Source organism: Gallinula chloropus, assembly GCF_964237585.1.
Source record: "Gallinula chloropus genome assembly, chromosome: 3".
Taxonomy (NCBI): domain Eukaryota; kingdom Metazoa; phylum Chordata; class Aves; order Gruiformes; family Rallidae; genus Gallinula; species Gallinula chloropus.
In genome coordinates, this window is record NC_140087.1 from 97,612,142 (window position 1) to 97,631,130 (window position 18,989).

An 18,989-nucleotide genomic window follows, 5' to 3' on the forward strand; every position below is an offset into this window, starting at 1 on the left:
CCGTAAGAACAAGCAGCACCAGGAACAGGGACTATTCCAGAACACAAGCCAGCTGGCTTGGGTAAACCTGTGTTCAGTAGTGGTAAGCGTTAGAAAAATATTTAAGTTTCTGTGTTCTGTGTTGGGGTTTTTTTTTATATCAAAACAGAACAGTATATAATCCAAACTGGCTGCATTTGTAAAAAGGGATCCACACGAAGCTGATAGCTAGCAAATAACAGCATGAGTGCTTTTTCTAATGGCAAATACAGTCAGCGCTTACATTCATCTCTGTATTAGCAGCCAATCACACAGTGCTCACAACAATCATTGCCATGGTGTTATCAAATTTTTCAACCACAAACTCTGATCCCTATGGAGATTAAATCACAGAAGCAATCCAAACAAAATCAGTGGAGTGCGTCTAATGAAGTGTGTGCACAGTTCCACACAAAGTCTTGGTCCCGAGTAGTTACCAGCCAGGAATCAGGCTGGTAACCAGATACCAAAAAAATAAATAATATGTCAGAAATGAAAGACTAATAACAGCCAGTGTGTTGCTTCTGTAAGTGACAGAAGACAACTGAAAGGAAAATAAATGAACCAAAACGTAGCCTTGTGAGATCCCAAAAAAACAACCAGGGCAACCACACAATCAAATTTATGTTATCTGATATCACTCCAGGCTTCTTAATACTGGAAAAAAAGCGAGGTTATCTCTAGACTAAAAGACCCAGATATAGGACTGAAGAGCTCTGCAAAACTCTGAAAGGACAATTCTTGTTATTATGCCCAAAGCTCTTGTCAGGCTGGAGCACAACGACTGCCTCACGTGCCCGGTGCGCCGCAAGCCAGGGTGACACAAATCCTGTAAACACTTCAGAAGACACAGGACAGCAAGAGGTCAACCAAAAGTGTGACATACTGCCTCGCGCTGACAAGTGAGAAGCAACCTTGGGTCTGAAAGAAAAAGAAGGATTTTCTGCAGATGCTGGAGAGATATTATCCATGGAAATAATAATAGCAAAAAAAAAAAATCAAGCTTAGACCTGAAGGATTCTCACTTGAAGATGTGATGGGAAGAATCACCCCTGGTTTCCTGAGTAGAAGTATATCTTCTTAGTTATACAGCCATCCTGGGATATGAGAGTCTTCTTTATATCTATCTATATCTATTTATATAGATCAATATAAAATCATTTGGGTAAGACTGAGTAACAAGCACCGTCAAGTGCTTTATATATCAAAGTGCCAGAGGGAAAGGAGGGAAATCTTGTTTACAGTTCAGTTAGGCTCAGGTATGGCAGTCAACGGCAAAACTTGTTTGTACAGAGAGGAAAAAGTTGTCCCTCATAACAGTATCAACCCACGTGGAAAGCTGTGCTAATGAAACCAGCAAACAAATCCAACAGCAGGAAGGTTTCATCTCCTTATTGAAATCCCTTCTCATGCAATACGTGAAAAAGCACAGCTAACCTTTTTCTCAGAAGTTAATAAGAGTCTAGTGGGGAAGTAACAGACGTTGGGAGAATCCTTCCATCATTCCAACACAAAAAACACATTAGCAGAAGGAGTTTCTCCTGTTAAGCCACACTTACAAATTTACAGGTGTTCCGGCAAGTAATCTGTGAATTCTTCAAAATTATTTACCAAAAGTGTGAGGAAACTTAATATGGTGGAAATTATGAAGTGTAAGATGGATCAATAAAACACAGCTATTCACACATGCCAATTATTACAGAGAATAAGTCTGGGAAATTTTCAGCCCATCACATTCAGTATTTTTTGTTCTCTTTCTCTAGTCCTATGTTTCTTGAACTTTATATTCTTCAGTTAATTATTTAATTCTCACTTCCACCATTTTTTTTCTCTTTTAGTTTTTTTACTTCTTTTTTTGCAATACTACCTTTCTCTTTTCTTTAACTTCTCCCGTTTCTGACTCCTATCAGTTTTTTCTCCACCTTCTCACAATGATGCTTATGACTCACTACCTCTCTGTTCTTACAATCAGCTTTCTTCCTAAACCTTATCTGATGTATGTGCTACAGCCATGTCTACAACCTGCAGCATTCGTGGTGTACACACCAGAGCACATGGGACTTCAGCTGGACTAATTCAGCAACTAAAGCTACAGTTTTCACATTTGGCCACGGCACCGCTGAGCACACAGGCCCCACCCAGACTCACCCCACTTTATACTTCACCAATACTTCCCCCTACAACAGTGATTTCACTGGCCTACAGAGGGAAGGAGTTACACAATTTAGCCAGGTCTCATTGCTTCAGGAAACAACCAAGTGCTGAAACTCCACCAAAACCAGTGTAATTATTCAAGAAAACACATGCCTGGAAAGTGCTCTTAATTTCAACTTTTCAACTCCTATTCCTCCTTTCATTCTCCAGCACCTTTCAGTACCTGCAAACCCATGCTTGCCTAAATTGGGTTACTAAAATGCCCTATGCGACCACTATCGCTTATCCAGTGGTGCTACAGCCTTGGCTCTGCTCAACGCTGAAGCGCTCTTCTCATGCCCAAAGCCAGGCTGCGATTTATTCTTCAGGTGTCATAGATCACTGTCTCCTGATAGGCAACAAGCAAATTCTCAGGAAAAGCAGGGGTACCAGGTTACGAAACCAGGCACCGCAGAGCACACCCAGGCTGCGGAGGCGTTCCCAGCCCTGCGGCTTTGCTGTTCAGCAGGAGGAGAGCGGAGCGGGATGAAACATCAGACTAATGGACCAAAAATGTAAACTTAACAGGTGAGAATATTATGAAACACATCTGAAAAGTAGCAGGCTGTTGCAAATAGCCTTCATTGAGAAATAAATGGTTGTTCTGTGTCTATTTTTAAATGTTAAAAAGTGGCTTTCCATTTCTTTGTGGGTTAATAGTTCCAAGTACTCCCCATGTCACATACTACACCTGGCTAGTCATTTTAGTCATTTTCTAAATAACTGATTTCAACAAAAAGTAGACATAAATGTACTTTCTGACAATTTTTCTCCAAGTCAGATATGTTAATTCCTTTGAAATGAAAGGGAAAGCAAAGAAAAATCTTAAACTCATGATACAATTACACTTTTAAAACATCATTAAAACTCCTTTAAAAATTTCCCTACTTTTCCAGCACAAAAATACACATAAATTTCAATTTATGGCAATAACTTTCTGTTTATAAAATGTACAGATTTAAAATTACACACATTTAATTGGAGACCTGTTTAGTGAATTCAGTAATATTACAGATGTTGGGATGTTTAGTGATGAATTAGATGGGGGGAAATGAGCTGTTCACAGCCTTCTGAAGATTGTTTCAAGTTCGCATGAAACGGTGCTTTTCCATATATTCAGTAGCAGCTTAAAAAAAAAACCACTGAACTTGTCCTGAAAGACATTTACATATAATTCACAGGAAGAATTTTGTGTACAGTAGCCTGTGCAATGAGTTCTGGAGAGAACAGTATTCACTGCTTAAGGATTTGCTCCTAACCTTAAGATGATAGGCCCTCATGTAGATGATTTATAGGTGAAATTCCAACATATGACATATAACATTGCAATATTAGTCACACTAATGATGATGAAAAGGTTATTAATATTTATGCAATTTTAATGTTGATATGAATAAATGTTATTATTTTTTATTTAGAGTCTCTATTTGGTTTTCAAAGCAACCATTTTGAATCCTGAATATTATCTGATCCATTTTATTCTACATTCAATAAGCTGGAGCACTAAAATCTCTCTGCCAATTTCAACCGCCCCCAGATAAATAAGAAAATGTGGCTAGGACACATACCAGAATGGCCAGATTCTTTCAGAAAGCACAGCAACACTCCAAACAAGTCAAGTGAAGGCTCTGAACTCAGAAACACCTACTAATACTTCAAAACACCTTTGGGTTCTGTTCCAAAAGCTGTTTTACAAGCAGCTTATCAGCTCTCTTCACACTTTCTTCCACAAATACTATTCCATATCTGCATAGCCAAATACATATATACTGTTCACGGTTTGGTGCCTTTTCTGCTGTAGAGCACTCTTTCAAACATGCCATGGAGATCATCACTTCACTTACCATAGTCTATATGTGAGAAGATATGTGTGTATATTTATATATATGTAAGTCATTACAGATTTACTGGAATCACTCAGACATTGATTGAAACAAAATATTTTGAGGGCCATTGAATAACCATCTAAATCATTTACATGCAATGAATATTTGATAAACTTTTGGACTACACATGTAAGCTGCTAGAAATTGTACCCTCTCACGGACACTAAAAATAAGGTAACAAATATGAGACTATGATATATCTTTGCACTCACAAAGGAAGACAGACAACTGCAGAACTGAATTACTGCTACCCTGAGATAGCTCATTGTGATAACTATTGTGTGGTGGGATGAACCCAGGCTGGAGACGAGGTACCCACAAAACTCACTCTATCACTCCCTACTCAGCTGCACAGGGGAGAAAAAGTATAACAAAAAGCTTGAGATAAGAACAGGAATTCGCTAATTTACCCTCATGGCCAAAACAGACTCAACTTGAGGAAAAATTAACCTAATTTATTACCAAGCAAAAAAAGGAGTATGGTAATAAGAAATAAAACCAAATCTTAAAAGACTTCCCCCCCACACATCCTTTCTTTCTAGGCTCAACTTTACTCCTGATTTCTTTACCTGCTCCACTCGCAGCAGCCTGGGGACAGGAAATGGGGTTGTGATCAGTTCATCACATGTTGTCTCTACCACTCCTTCTTCCTCAGCGGGAGGGTTCCTCACACTCATTTCCTGTTCCAGCCTGGGGTCCTACCCACAGGAGACAGTTCTCCACCATGAGCACTTCCCATGGGGTGCAGCTCTTCACCAACTGCCCCTACTTGGGTCTCTTACACAGTGTCACAAGTCCTGTCAACAAACATGCCTTGGTGTGGGCTCCTTTCTCCATGGGTGCATAGGTCCTGTCAGGAGCCTGCTCCAGTATGGGCTTCCCACAGCATCACAAGCCTCTTTGGGTGCCCTCACCTGCTTCAGCATGGGGTCCTCCACCAGCCACAAGTGGAATCTCCACTCAACTATCAACCTCCACAGGCTGCAGGGGGAAAGCCTGTCTCACCCTGGTCTCCTCAGGGCTGCAGAGGAATCTCTGCTCTGGTGCCTGGAGCACCTCCACCCCATCCTTCTTCGTTGACCTGTCTGCAGAGTTGTTCTTCTCATGTGTTGTCACTCATTTCTGTGCCTGCTGTTGTGCAACAGCTTTTTCCCCTTTTAAATATGTGTCCTGGTTTTGGTCAGGATGGAGTGAACTTCCTTTGCAGCAGCAGATGGAATGCTGTGTTTGAATGTTAAAATGAAAGCAGTGCTGATAACACCCTGATGTTTTTAGTTGTGGTCAAGCTTTTTCAGTTCTTTATATTTCTCTATTAATGAGAAAGGAGGGGACGAAGCCAGGACAGGTGACCCAAACTGGCCAAAGAGAGTATTCCACGCCAATTACGTCCTGCTCAGTATAAAGGGGGGCTGATGGGAGGAGGAGCAGGGGCGGCTCCAGGACACGTGGTTTTTGGGGGACAGTTGGGTTCCGGGACAGCTCTGGGTGGCACGGCCTGAGTTGTGTGGTTTGGTGAGAAACTGCATTGTGTATCAACAGCTTCATAGATTTTTTGCTCTAAGGTCCTTTTAGCATTGTTATATTGTATCTTTCTGCTATTCTAGTAAACCATCCTTATCCCGACCCACGGGCTTTTGGTTTCTTGGTTTTGGGTTGTTATTTGCCCCTTCCTTTTCCCTTCCCTTGCCTCTCACCCCCCCCCCCCCCCCCTTCCCCTGCTCTTTTCCTTTAAAGACCAGGCAGCTGCGTGGGTCTCGGCTCTCTGCCAGGGTAAAACCATAACAATATGTTATCTTAGGGGCACTACCACCATTTTTAATGAGCTCGGCCTTGGCTAGCGTTGGGTTCATCTTGGAGCCAGCTGACATTGGCCCTGTCAGACATGTGGGAAGCTTCTAGCAGCTTCTCATAGAGGTCACCCCTGAAGTCCCCTCCACTACCAAAACCTTGTCATTCAAACTCAAAACATATTGGTAACTATTTACATTTATGAAAAAGCCATTATTTCAAAGATAATGATGTTACTGGAACAAATTCTTTTTAAAGAAGTCTGAAGGAAGACAACTGAAATATTTCAATCTCCTTCTGCATTGTTAATAAGGGAACATCTACATGTTTAAAATTTTGTATGAGACAGTAATGAAAACAAAAATCAGGGACATTGATTATAACATTATAATATACAATTTCATAGACATATAACGTTATACATTATGTCTACAGTATACAAAAAAAATAAGATTGCATAAGTAATTCCATTCTTAAGAGTATTTCCTATGAAGAAAGTTATTCATAAAAACAGAAAAGAGATGCTCTCAGAATACTAAGGTCAACATTTCAAATGAGATTCAGTTCTGCATTCTAAATACATAATCTTACTTGTTACAGCATAGTATGTTCTGAAAATCAAAATCAACGTGTATCAAAGGACATCCTAATACTGCAGTGCTTGGTCTCACACCCCTCCCAAGCTCTACATTGCAGAGACCATAATGAAATTTATTTTCAGACTTTTTCATGACGCATCTGCAGCATTCAAGCACCTCACAGAGACAGTGATACAGTGTTGCTAAGAAGTCAAGTAGCCTGATCATTTCTACTTTTAAAAAATGACTAATACCCACAAATTTTGAATTTGTCGTTTTTAAGAAACAGCTTTAACCTGTCCCTAGTAATTTTGAGAGTGCCTCCCTTGCCCCTTCCTGCCAGCAGGTAATTTCTGAGAGCACTCTGCAGCATGCAGAATCATTTTCTGAACGCATCCCTTTGACTGCCATTGTGTGTGAGAGTGGAAATGCCAAATTTCCTTTTCTTTGGACATCTCAACCATTTGACTTATATTTTCTGCATATGTCAGGAAGCCCATGTTCTGAAAAAGGCAAAAATACACAGTTGGAAACTGCAGGATGAAATATTAGGGTTTATTTTACTGTATTTTATTTATAAAATCACTGTGAATACATCATATCCCGATGTAGCTGGTGATGGTGATTCCTAAGCACGGTCACCATTTAAGAAGGAAGAAATAGCCCATGATCCTGTTATTGATGTTTATGTCATAGCACTTATGAATAAAGCAAAGGGAAAATTAAATTTCCTCAGATAATTCTAAGTTCCAAGCTTTAAAGTACACTATTTCAGCTGTAGATTCTTAGAAGCAATAAATACTGGAGCTCCTGAAAACCTCAGGCAATCCATCACATGATGCAGCACTGCGTCACCACAAGTCATTGCCAAGGTTTGCAACCTTGGAGCCCCTCAGCCCTGACTTCTGCTCCTTAGCAACTGGGGAGGAACTGAAGGTTGACTTCATTACAGGAATAATTTATCATTGTAATCCTTCAGCACATCGGCCTTCTGTCACAGAAAAAGACACTATAAACTCGGGTACCTTTTTACAAAAGAAAAAACCCAAACAAAAAAAAATTTCCTTAGACGTAGCTACTCCTCTCCTGACAAATAAACCACTGACAGTTTCTTGGAATTGTTTTTTACGTGCAAATAGCAGTGTCAGTTCACCTAATAGATTGCAAATAACATAACTGTAATGAAATCTGCTATATTTTCAACTGAGATCAGCCTCATAACATGAGTGGAAACATTGCCTGTTACAGAAAAACAGAGACAAATCGTGTATTTTTCTTTGCTGGTCCTTCAACCACAAAGACTTTGCATTTTCCTGTTGCTGTCACAGACTGAGAGAGATTGTGTTTGGCTCAAGCGCTTTGCTAAGAATTACCATCTCTCTGCTTGATTATCACTTAGTCCAGCTGACGTCTGGCTTTTGATCTGGATGAGTTTGAAGGTGCATTTACTAAAGAAGGATAATAAATGACTTAGATCTTCCTTGAGGATGAAAAAAACTAACCATTTTTTCTAGCATGTTTGTTATATGAAATCACTACCAACAGCTATTTTTGTAAGAAGTGGCAAAATAGTGATAAATGTGCTGACATTAACTTTTTATGAGATGTATGAAATTACTATGGAAACAATTTTAAAACTATTAAGTAGGAGAAAAAAAATTATGGCACTTACTACAGTCTTCAATTTTAAGTGGCTCAAGTGAATCCAAATTATTTATTTCATATAATTTAAAAACAGTATTTAAAAATGCTTCTGATCTTCCCATGTTTGATTTCTGAATTTTCTTCATGTTCCAGATAAGAAAGATGAAATGGCAAAGACAGAATAATAATGAATCAATTTCTGTCTCATAGACACAAACATGAAATTATTTTTTGGATTTCTGTAAATATGCCAGTTCTGGAGTATGAACACATTTATTTGTGTACAATTCAATATATGAAAAGCTTCAGCCTGCTGCTTTCCCCTTTTCAGAATCCTGAAGAAACTAAAAGCTGTTAAATTCAACAAAACTGCCTTTGTGCCTTTTCCTTAAGAATGGATGTTCATTAGTTCAATCTATCTTTAATTAATCCTTATAAACTTACCAGGGAGGGATAGATATAGTAAAAGTTCCATCAGAAATTATTCTGCAGTATGTACTAGGTGTCACCATAAGTCTTTTAGAAAAAAACCTACCAGTTAATTCTCAGGAAAGGGCAAGAAGGACCTGGGTAACTGCAGACCAGTCACCCTCACTTCCATCCCTGAAAAGGTGATGGAACAACTTCATGTTGATAGTTCAGCTCTCTACTTCATACTAAATATTAAAAAAATTAGATGTGAACAGAAATTTCTTATGAAAATGCAGAATTATCAGAGAAAAACTTCTGCTTTTGACAGATGTTGCCATGAGATTTGGCTGTATGGTACTGCATACGCTGTGATGGCATTCACAGGGCTGCACTACAGTAACTCCCCTGCACTGGCACAACAAAATATGCTCCCTGGTCAGTCTCCATTTGACCTTTAGAATGGCAGGGAAGGCTGCAGAGTGCTTACTAGAGCATTTAGCATGCAATGCATTGGGTTAACAAGCTAGAACACTTCTTCTTTCCTGCTATAGACTGTCCTCTGGTCAGCTGTCATGGCCACAGGCCTTTGTGTCAGTGTAAGCCAAGCTGAAAAACGGGAGAAGCTGAAGCTGCTATGCTAGAGGAACTCAAGGAGTTCTACATGAGCTTTATGAGAAGAAAGAAGCCTGTCAGAGAGATTTTCCAGATACAGTTCCCTACTCTGCCTGAGTTCATGATGATCTCAAGGGAAAAGCCCTTCTGATCTTTGGGCGCATCCCAAGCCAGTCCCTTGGCTATCCCCTGCCCACAGCATCAGACTTCAACACACTCTAGATTTTAAGAGAAAGAGGTTTGCAGGCACAATTACGTTTTCAAGAAAACTAAAAAGCACTTTCTGAAATCTTGAAATCTGTTCTAAAATTAAATTATCATCTTCCCCACAACATGACTCCTAACTGCACTGACATATCACACCTTTTGGAGCCACTGTGCCAACCATGTCATAGTTGCAAGTGGTTGCACTGTAATATTGCTTTCAAGTCTCAATCTGAACTTTCTCTTTGCAACCACAGCGGTGAGACTATTGATATGTTTTTAAATTAAAGCTGAGACCTTTGTACTATGAAGTGATTAAAGATATTAAATCAGATATCCAAAAGATCACTCAGAAAATAGTTGTAGTACTGCTCCCTTGACAGTAATTAGGCTTTCCTCTTAAGGAGAAACAGCAGGAATCAAAGGGTTTGAATGGTTTGAATGAAACTAAGGACCACCAGGTATTGGTCTATTTTCCATCCTGTTAGGAAGCAGTAGGTACTCACCAGTGCCTCGTCATTTGCCGGTAGCACAAGTTCATTACACACACAGGCTGCATTTCTTCAGCCTGCATTTGCTAACACGAGTGCAGCACGCTATGTATTTTAACAGTGAAATACAAGCCACCCTACTCCCACTTCTCCTCATCCAATGGAATCTTTTCCTCATAAAGACATCAAGAAACAAACTTCACTTGACAGAGACTTTAGAGAACTTTGTAGTTCCCTTTATAGGCATCAGTACATAGTATGACCATATTTTGTATAAAAAGGCAGAAAAGGTAACCAATGCCTTCCTTGAGAGAGACTGATTAAATGCTGAGAAATATCAATGAAGTTGTTGTGCCACTGCTGCCACAAACCCATTATTTCAAGGCAAACAGAAAAACAGATGTCCTGCTACTTCAAGCATTTTTCTTTGGAAGACTGTTTTTTCTGGGTAAGTTAGCACTTGAGGTTTTTAGACTCAATGACTAAAATGCATTTAAGAAAATTATTTTGAGAAGCAATCACTAAGATACCAGCCTTTAAAGAGAACCTAATGGTGTACCTGGGGAGGGCAATATGGGAAAAATGTACTGAAATGTTATGTATTTCATAGTTGATAGAAAGCACAGAATCATGTTATTGCCTGTCTACTTGTTGCCCTGAAAATCTAGATTAGTTAAGGTCCACCTTCTTTCTCCCTCTCATTAATCTCTTCTTCCCTTTTATTCTGTTCATTGTCAAGTAGCTATATTTCCAAGAATTCATATCAAAGTAACAAATTTAATGCCACTGCTGTGTTATTGAGTGCTTTCAGAATTCAAAAGACAGTGAATTGAAAGCAGTAGGTTTATAATGCAAGAATGAGGGGGTTTAAATGATAAGCACAGTCTCATTCTGTACCCATGTTAAATGTGTTAAAAGTGTCTTGCAGATGGGAAAAGCTGACAGCAAACGCAGTTGTGCAGCTTCAAAAACAAAGAATGAAAGAAATGTTTCTTGGAAGGGACCTCCAGAGGTCATCCACTCCAGCTTGCATCTCAAAGTAAGACTACTGCCAAAGCAAGGTCAAGTCATCCATGGCTTTGTGTAGCTCAGTACTGAAAACTTGCCACTGTGGGTAGTCCGCAAATTCCCTGTTTGATCCAATGCTCCCTCACACTTCTAACAAAGGAGATTTTTCTAGTGCCCATCCTGAATTTCGGAGTTAGCAGCAGCAACAGACAGTGAACATTTTCCCCCAAGTACCACCCATAACTCAGTCCCATGTTCCTGAGGGATATCTTTTGAAAACATACGATTTTTCTCAATAATGATCTCTATACCCAGACTTATTTCTGTAAATGGTCTCTGGCCCATTGTAACTCTCAAGCTTCAGGTGGGTATCATTAAGACAATGTGGCGTGTTGCCCCTGGCTGGACACCAGGTGCTCACCAAAGCCACTCTATTGCTTTCCTCCTCAGCTGGACAGGGGAGAGAAAATACAACAAAAAGCTCATGAGTTAAGGACAGGGAGAGATCATTCACTAATTACCATCATGGACAAAACAGATTCAACTTTGGGAAAATTTTATCTAATTTATTACCAATCAAATCAGAGTACAGTAATAAGAAATAACACCAAATCTTAAAACACTTCCCACCCCCCCCCCTCCCCCCCATGCTAATACTCCTCTTTCTGCTGTGTCCCCCAGAATGCAATGATTTGCATTGACCTGCATGACTTTGTTGCAGCAGCTGATCCAGCTGGGGCTCTTATCTTTCCTCACACCAAGAAGTTAAATATGCAACTGCTACTTGTTCCTAAAAAGGCTCTTTATCACTACACTCGAGTCGCTGCAGGAATCCACTGCACTCCCTTTCTCAATCCCTGAGTGAAACTGTATGGCAATGCTTTACATAGCCTCCAGTCAAAAATGCACTGATGAGTCCAGCAGAGTTCTGGCTTTACTTCAGTTCATGCTACCTTCTCTTTAACCTCCTGATAGTCATACAGGAGCACTGCCAGGACACTTGAGGTAGGCTTCTGTTGCATCAGTGGAAAAAGAGCTAAGTGACAGGATTAGAAAGGAGGGCAGACCAGGATTCAGTGCTTCCCGCTTGCTTTGCTCCTGTTTAATGTCACATCAACAGTGCTAAAAATATGCTGCTACTGTCAGCCCCCAAGTTTATTCCTTCCTCCTTGGTGATCACTTGCTGGAGTAATCCATGCACAGCTAGGCAGGAATGCCTCATCTCTAGGTATGCAAGAGGAAATTCCGATCTGCTAGCTGGGGTGCTGTCTTGGCCACCTCGGTGTGCCTGCACAGTGATAGGCAATTGCCTCCATGCTAGGAGTTTAGTTTATTGCTGTAGCCATGACAAAGCCTTAGTCCTGATCTTCAAAGCCCGGGGATATTTGAAAGTGTCTCCCATGACCAACCCTTTTTAGCTGCAATTTGGGACAAGGTCACATAAAGTGCCTTAAGTGTGGCAACTCATCCAGTTCCACAACACAAGCTCCCAGAAGAGGTCACATCCTCCAGAGCAAGAAATAAAGCTTTTTAGATAAACAGGAATCATGTAAATGTGTATAAACATAAAACCTTCTCTGACTATATAGTAAGTATATGTGCTTATTTAGTTTCCTGTGCTATGCTGGAGATGAGTGCGATGCTCGTACTTCAGTACTGAACTACCAAACTGAGGAAAGGATTCAGGCAGGCAATGTATTTTTAGGAGTTTATTTTCTGAGTACATGTGTTCTTGTAGGAGACAGAAGTAGAAAAGTCAAGGTGTAAAGTAAACAGGTTAAGAAAGAGGATTTAAGCAAAAAAAAAAAAAAAAAAAAAATCTCTTTTTTTCCCCTCACTTTTACCCTCTGGTCTGAACCACATAAATCAGAAGCTTACGAGCCACCAGCCCCCCTGTTTGTTAGGGGAGAGAACAGACAAAGAGGACAAGGGGTTTTTATCTGGCAGTCCTCTGTATATGTGCCACAGCATAACCTGCTAAAGCACTCTGGGCTGTATCACTGTATTTCACCTCCTCTGAACCTCTGCCATCCTCATCCGCAGCGATTATCACCTTCTCTCTCCAAAGAAAAAGAAGTTGCCCAGCTGACCTCAGAAGTGGTGTTCTGTGATGTTACACTGCTGTCCTGGCTAGACAGTATGAAGACGCTGGGCATGGATGTGAGATACCTGATGCACGAGGAACCTGTGGACCTGTCCTTCTCACAAGGGGCAGCAAGCCTTTGAAGCAGCAAGCTCATCCCTCCCATCCTGACCTTTCCAGGCTCACTTCCCCCACCTGCCCCAGTGAAGCTGGAGGGGTGTTTGTATGTATGAGGAGAAGCTCACAGGCCAGGGTGTCACAAAGGTTTAAGCACAGTTCCTCCCTGATGCTGCTAGCATTTAACTCCCTGCATCTGCACGAAGAATCACTTGCTCTTCCCTCAGCTCCTCTTCCTTCCCTGCTGCTTTGCACTGAGAGCTCTTAGCACACCTCTTCAGCTGGTACTGTGGCTGTACCCCTGCTCACAGAGCTGCCCCCTCTGAATGCCACAGCAGCTGTCAGGCAGCTAGCAGTACCTGCTTGGAGTGACCTGGAAGTATGGCTGTGGGCTCCTGCTCCTGGCAAAGAAGGGGCAGCCTGAGCCGGGAGGCTATGCTGCCACCTCTGCCTCTCTGACAGCAGCCCTCACCAGCACAAGAGCAAGAGTGGCCTGGTAGAAGAGGTCCCCAAGGGTGGATGACTGCACCCAGTGCCTCCTGCCATGCCCACACCCATCAGCCTCCACCTAGCTCTTCTCTTCTGCTCTTCAGACAGCCCTTCCCATCCCACAGTCACTTCTTACCCAATTCACATGTAGTGAAATCAACAGCTAAACCTGCAAGCAGGGTGAGTCATCACCATATTAGTTACCTCTCTCCCTCCTGTTTGGGCTCCCTTAGGTGGCAAACTTGAGGAAATGGGGTGTCTTCTCCAAGTAGTCTTTACCACAGCACTTCCCAGAGGGGAATGGATCTTGACAGGGCTCTTTCTGTTGCTACCTGTGTACAAAGGTTCATCCTTGTCTCACTTGGGTGGGATCGATCTGAACTGCCTCACTCAGTAGGAGCTGTATCCACACATTGTTTGTGAAAAGGGAATGCCAATTCTCTGAATAAAGTCCTTTCTTACAGAGTACATCCTCTCATCCAAAAACTAACCTTAATGCCATTCCAAGCAGGGTTTGACATTCTTTCTGATTCATATATTAATTTGGTTTAATTTATTTTTTCTATATGACTGTTCTGTTCTTTAGCACTACTTAATGTAACAAGACATTTGAAAAAACACCCCTTATAACGCAAGCTAAAGCACAGAGACCGAATGTTCCCTGTTAAACATGTGGATGTAAACATTATTTTAAACACAATATTTCATGTGCTGTATTTTCATGAGGAGAGAATAGTTCAAATAGGGAAAAGACAAGTGTGAAATATAATTAAAATAATTTCAAATAACAGAGGAAATATTCGTTAACAGAGGAGGACTTCAGAAGGCAAACAGACTATTTTGAGCTGAGCCATCGTTTCAATAGAAACTCCAGAATTACTCTGTCCTTTCGAGCTATGCTAAAATCAAAATGATGAAAAGGAAAATCGAGTCCATCTGCTTAGCCCAATCTATTTTATAGTGAGTCATTCTATTTTCCCATCACAAAATGGGCCCTCCATTATCTTCCATTTCCACAGCCGGAGGCACACAAAGCCTCTCTTCAGGATTCTGGCCACTGGGGAGTCTTCCTCCAGGAAGTAAGAACAAGAATTCTTTAACAAGAAATTTCACAAAGAACCTGGAGTGGTAGAGAATTTTATATTATTTATCTCATCTAGAGTACAGACTGAATGTAAAGGTACAATACCACTTCATAAAACTGTCTGTTCTTGTCTTCTATTGGAGGACAACATATAACCTTTACGGATGTCATACTTTGAGCATGAACTGGTCTCTATTTAATTGATACTCTGAATCAGAATATTTTCAGGATCACACAGACTTGAAAATAAGTAGAAATATTTGTAACAAGGTACACAAAACCAAGATTTGTCAAAGATAGCTCCTCGATACAGGCACCACGTGGGCCAACCAGCATTGTGCACAGCTAGATCTATTATTCAGAAATAAGGAAGAAGTTGCTGGGGATGTGATGCTCAATGGCAGCCTTGTCTGTCCTGAGCATGAAATAATGAAGCTGAAGATACTGTGGGGAGTGAAGAAGGTAAGTACCGGAATCATAGAAACATAAAATCTTTAAGGTTGGAAAGATTATCAAGTCCAACCATCATGCCAATACCACCATGTCACCTAAAACACCACTATGCCAACTAAATACCACCAATACCAGGGTCTGGAGTACAGACCCTGGGCTTTAGGAGAGCTGGCTTCAGCTTATCCAGGTATGTGGGATCTCATGAGAGGCAGTTTGGAAATACAAGGAGCTCAGGAAAGCCTGAGAAAATAACAAAAGCCTGAGACAGCCTGTCTGTGTAAAACAACCTCTTCCACACCAAAACTGGCCATGCTGATATTCAGGAAGACAAGCAGATTTATCAGGGCATCAATGTGGCTAATCAGGGAGTTTGTAACTGAGCTCCAGTGCAAAAAGGCAGCACAGGAGGTGGAAACAGGTATGCAAAAGGCCGGGGTGATGTCTCTGAGGCATCCATGCTTAGCAGCAGGGGTCAGAAAAGAGCAGAGCAACAACCAGCAGATGAGGATCTAAGCAGGGATGCCTTGAGATAACTCAAACCCACTTGTGCAGCAAAGGTGGCTGGGAACAGCACATGGATTCACCAAGGAGAAATCATACCCCAACAGCTTGATTGCCATCGGTGATAAAGTGTCTGTACTGTGAATGAGAACAGTGGATGTCATTTACCCTGACTCGTCTCCAGCACCATCTCCCGCAATATTCTCATATCCATGCTGGGATGCCACAGCCTGGGTGGTGGACAAATAGATGGCTAAAAAGCTTATAGGACAATCAGGGTCATGGTTAGCACTTTGTACACTTCTTGGAAGACAGCAAGAACTGCAGTGCTGCAGGGCTTGCAGATTTGCAGGTAACACTAATCTGAGGGGGAAGAGTCTGGCCTGAGGGCAGGGTTGCCATTCAGAGGGGAGAAATTTTGACTTGATACAAGGAAAAACCCATTTCCCCATGAGGACAGCCCAGCAGTGGAGCAGGTTGCCCAGAGAGTTTGTGTGGTCTCCACACTTGGAGGTCTTCAAGACCTGACTGGATAAAGCCCTGAGAAACCTGGTCTGATCACATAGCTGCTTTAAGCAGGAGATTAGGCTAGATACCTCCTGAGCTCCCTTTGCACTAGAGTCATTCTGTGCTCCTATTAAATATATTTTAAAATTTAAAAAGTCATCCAGTTATATATATATATACAAATCCAAAGTATAATCCTGTTTATAGTATATAATATTGACGATGGACACCTCATGGCACCTATAACAATAAATATCTTAAGTATTTGCTATACTCAAGTTTAATATGTGAAGAGACATCAACAACAACATGTGCAAACAGTATTTGTACCAGAGACTGACACTGCTGCCATGCAGTGTTTGAATATTGATGCGACCCGTGTGTAACAAATAGAAAAGGGCAGAATCAATAAAAGCCCAGGAGGTACAAAACCAGGAAAAAAATGTGGGGGGTAAAGTGAAACCCATCTAAGCAATCAGAAGGAAAGGCACTAAGACTAAACAGGTAAAAAGAGTGAGGGGACAGAGAGCAGGCTTGGGCTTGGCTGGAAGGGAATGGGCAGGAGGAGCGGTGCAGGGCCAGTGCTTTCCTCCACTGCCCGCAGAGTGACACAATACCCTCTAGCAAGGTTCTCCTCAATCCCTCTCACTGAGCACCCACAGGGATGTGACATGCCACTGCTAACAGGGACTCTCTCAGCTTGACCTGTTAGAAGGATTCAGCTTTGAAATAACCAAACAGCGGGTGATCTCGCATGGGCGTTAACGTGACTCCTGCCAGCAGGGTCCCTGTTTGCTCCAGCCTGCCATCCTTAAAATTAGTAAATGATGCACACAGAGAAAGCCATCAGATCATTAGGGTTCCACATGAAGCGCTCTGAATTTTGGAAAAGCCTCACGAAAGGTCGCCCACTCAATTCTTTGTGCATCAGGATGTAGTCCACAATTTGATAGTCATACTATCTGATTATCCTTGTATTTCCCTCACACATGAGATAGAATAAAATGTCATGTTTCCTTTCAAAGTTTTCCTGAAGCTTTTACTGATTTTATAACTGTTCTTTAATTCTAAAGCTTTTCCCTCATATTTTATGTATCAATCACAAACTTTGATAATGATGACATTGTCTGAAGTTAATTTATTAATCAGAAAATTAACAAGTAAAATATTAGATAATATTCATATTATAACTTCATGCTGAAGCTTCAGCAATGCTCTTTCAGATGCCACTCTTTAAATAAATGCTGCTTTTCTTTAAAAAAATGTATATTAAGTCCAGGTCATTACTTTGTTTCAGCACTTCCCATGTTTCCTACCCAATGCACCTTGCCTCCCTGAAGTTGTGTATCAAGCTGTTAGCTAATACACAAGCTTTCCAAGCCTCGCTGAACTGAGGTTAGTAAAAGCAAACTTCATGATTAAACAAGAATAAATGCTGCTCCACCATAAAAGTAAACCAACGCAACACCACCACTATTTAAGATAGGTGCTAAAAAATTCAGTGCTAATTTGTTTCTTAAAAATTATGGCCACCTTTCTTCACAGCTTGGAAAAGCCAAGAATAAACAGACCTTTTTATGATATCAAGAAAATAACCTTGTTGGTGCAAGGCAAATTATAATTTGTGTTTCAAGCCTATGCTAATTAGATATAAGCTGTGTTTTGACTGTTTTAACTTTCTTTTAGTAATTTTTTTTTTTTTGGTGGTGCCCCTTTTCAGTAAGCTCCAGACACAAGCAAACAGTTTCCTCTGCCATCTACTGATCTAAAGTTATGGAAAATAATGTGCAAAGACATTAAATAGTCCCTCAAGAAAAAGATCTAAGAAAACCACAGACTATTAGCTATTGATCTGGGTTACAATAACAAATCAATGTTGAACTACATTTCAGTTTTTGCACTTCACATGCATACAAAATACACAAATTTCCAAAATTTCCACAGACAGATATCATCATAATTAATTTAACAGACATGAATGAAGTTTTAATCTTCAAGGTCAGCAGATAAAGAAGCTGGAAAATACTCCTATAAAGTACAATAGTTGATTTGCCTTTCTTTCTTTCTTATCATCGGGGGGGGGCGGGGGGAAAGAATATCAACATTTCTCAACTTGTCTTACCGTCTGCTTTTCCTCTAAGGCTTCTCTTCCTGAGACTTTTCTTTCATGTTTTTCTAACTCCATTTCCCAGGGGAAAAAAAATCCAAACAACACCCTAATATCCCGAGCAGAAGTGATTTAACCTGACTACATGTTAGATATCCCTGTATTTTGGGAGTCGGGAGAGAGACATATCAGGCAGCACTGGTGGTGATTTCTGGTCAGCACATGTTTCCATTTATAGCCGTCAAAAATCCACAAATAGAAGTGTGGAGAGAGGGCAGGCAGCTGCCTCTGATAACAATAAACATTGGTTTGGCATCACAGCAAATTATTCAAGAGGGATTTTGGTTACCAGCCCCATTCACTTACCCCTCATCCCCTCTACCCTAGAAGCTCATACTGCAAAAAGTCCATGAAAACAACTATGTCTCAGTAGCTCGTGTTCATGGACATTACTGAACAAGTAAAATGAAAAATATGAATAGCTGGCACTACTTGTAGACGGCCTACAGAACAAGATTTTTAAAAAGGTTTTTAGCCTGGCTGTCAATCTTTCCCTGTTGAGCATTTGAAACTGAGCTGTCCTAGTACACATTCACTCACAGTGTACTCTCCTTTTCTAATATCAGGATATAACTTCTGTGATTTTCAATATGTAGAAAGAATTGCAAACATTTCAGCGAGCACTGTGAGCATCCCTAAATACAAAAAAATGACCAGTGAGCATCTAAAATGGAGCTAATACCCACACAGATGATTGTGTTGTGGAGTCTGTTAGTTGACTGTAGAAGAATAACCTGGCTCTGGTTCACAATGAT

The 18,989-nt window shown here is 40.9% G+C and overlaps 1 protein-coding gene across 1 annotated transcript in view; it reads right to left on the reverse strand.

Annotated features, from left to right (window-relative positions):
* The window catches only part of MLIP (muscular LMNA interacting protein), a 113,429-nt gene extending 95,142 nt beyond the window's left edge, over positions 1-18,287 (reverse strand). The window contains exon 1 of the mRNA XM_084262544.1: positions 18,190-18,287. Within this exon, the coding sequence (XP_084118670.1) occupies positions 18,190-18,252 (63 nt within the window). The 5' untranslated portion in view covers positions 18,253-18,287. The remainder of the gene's footprint in view (positions 1-18,189) is intronic.
* Between the last annotated feature and the right edge of the window lie 702 nt (positions 18,288-18,989).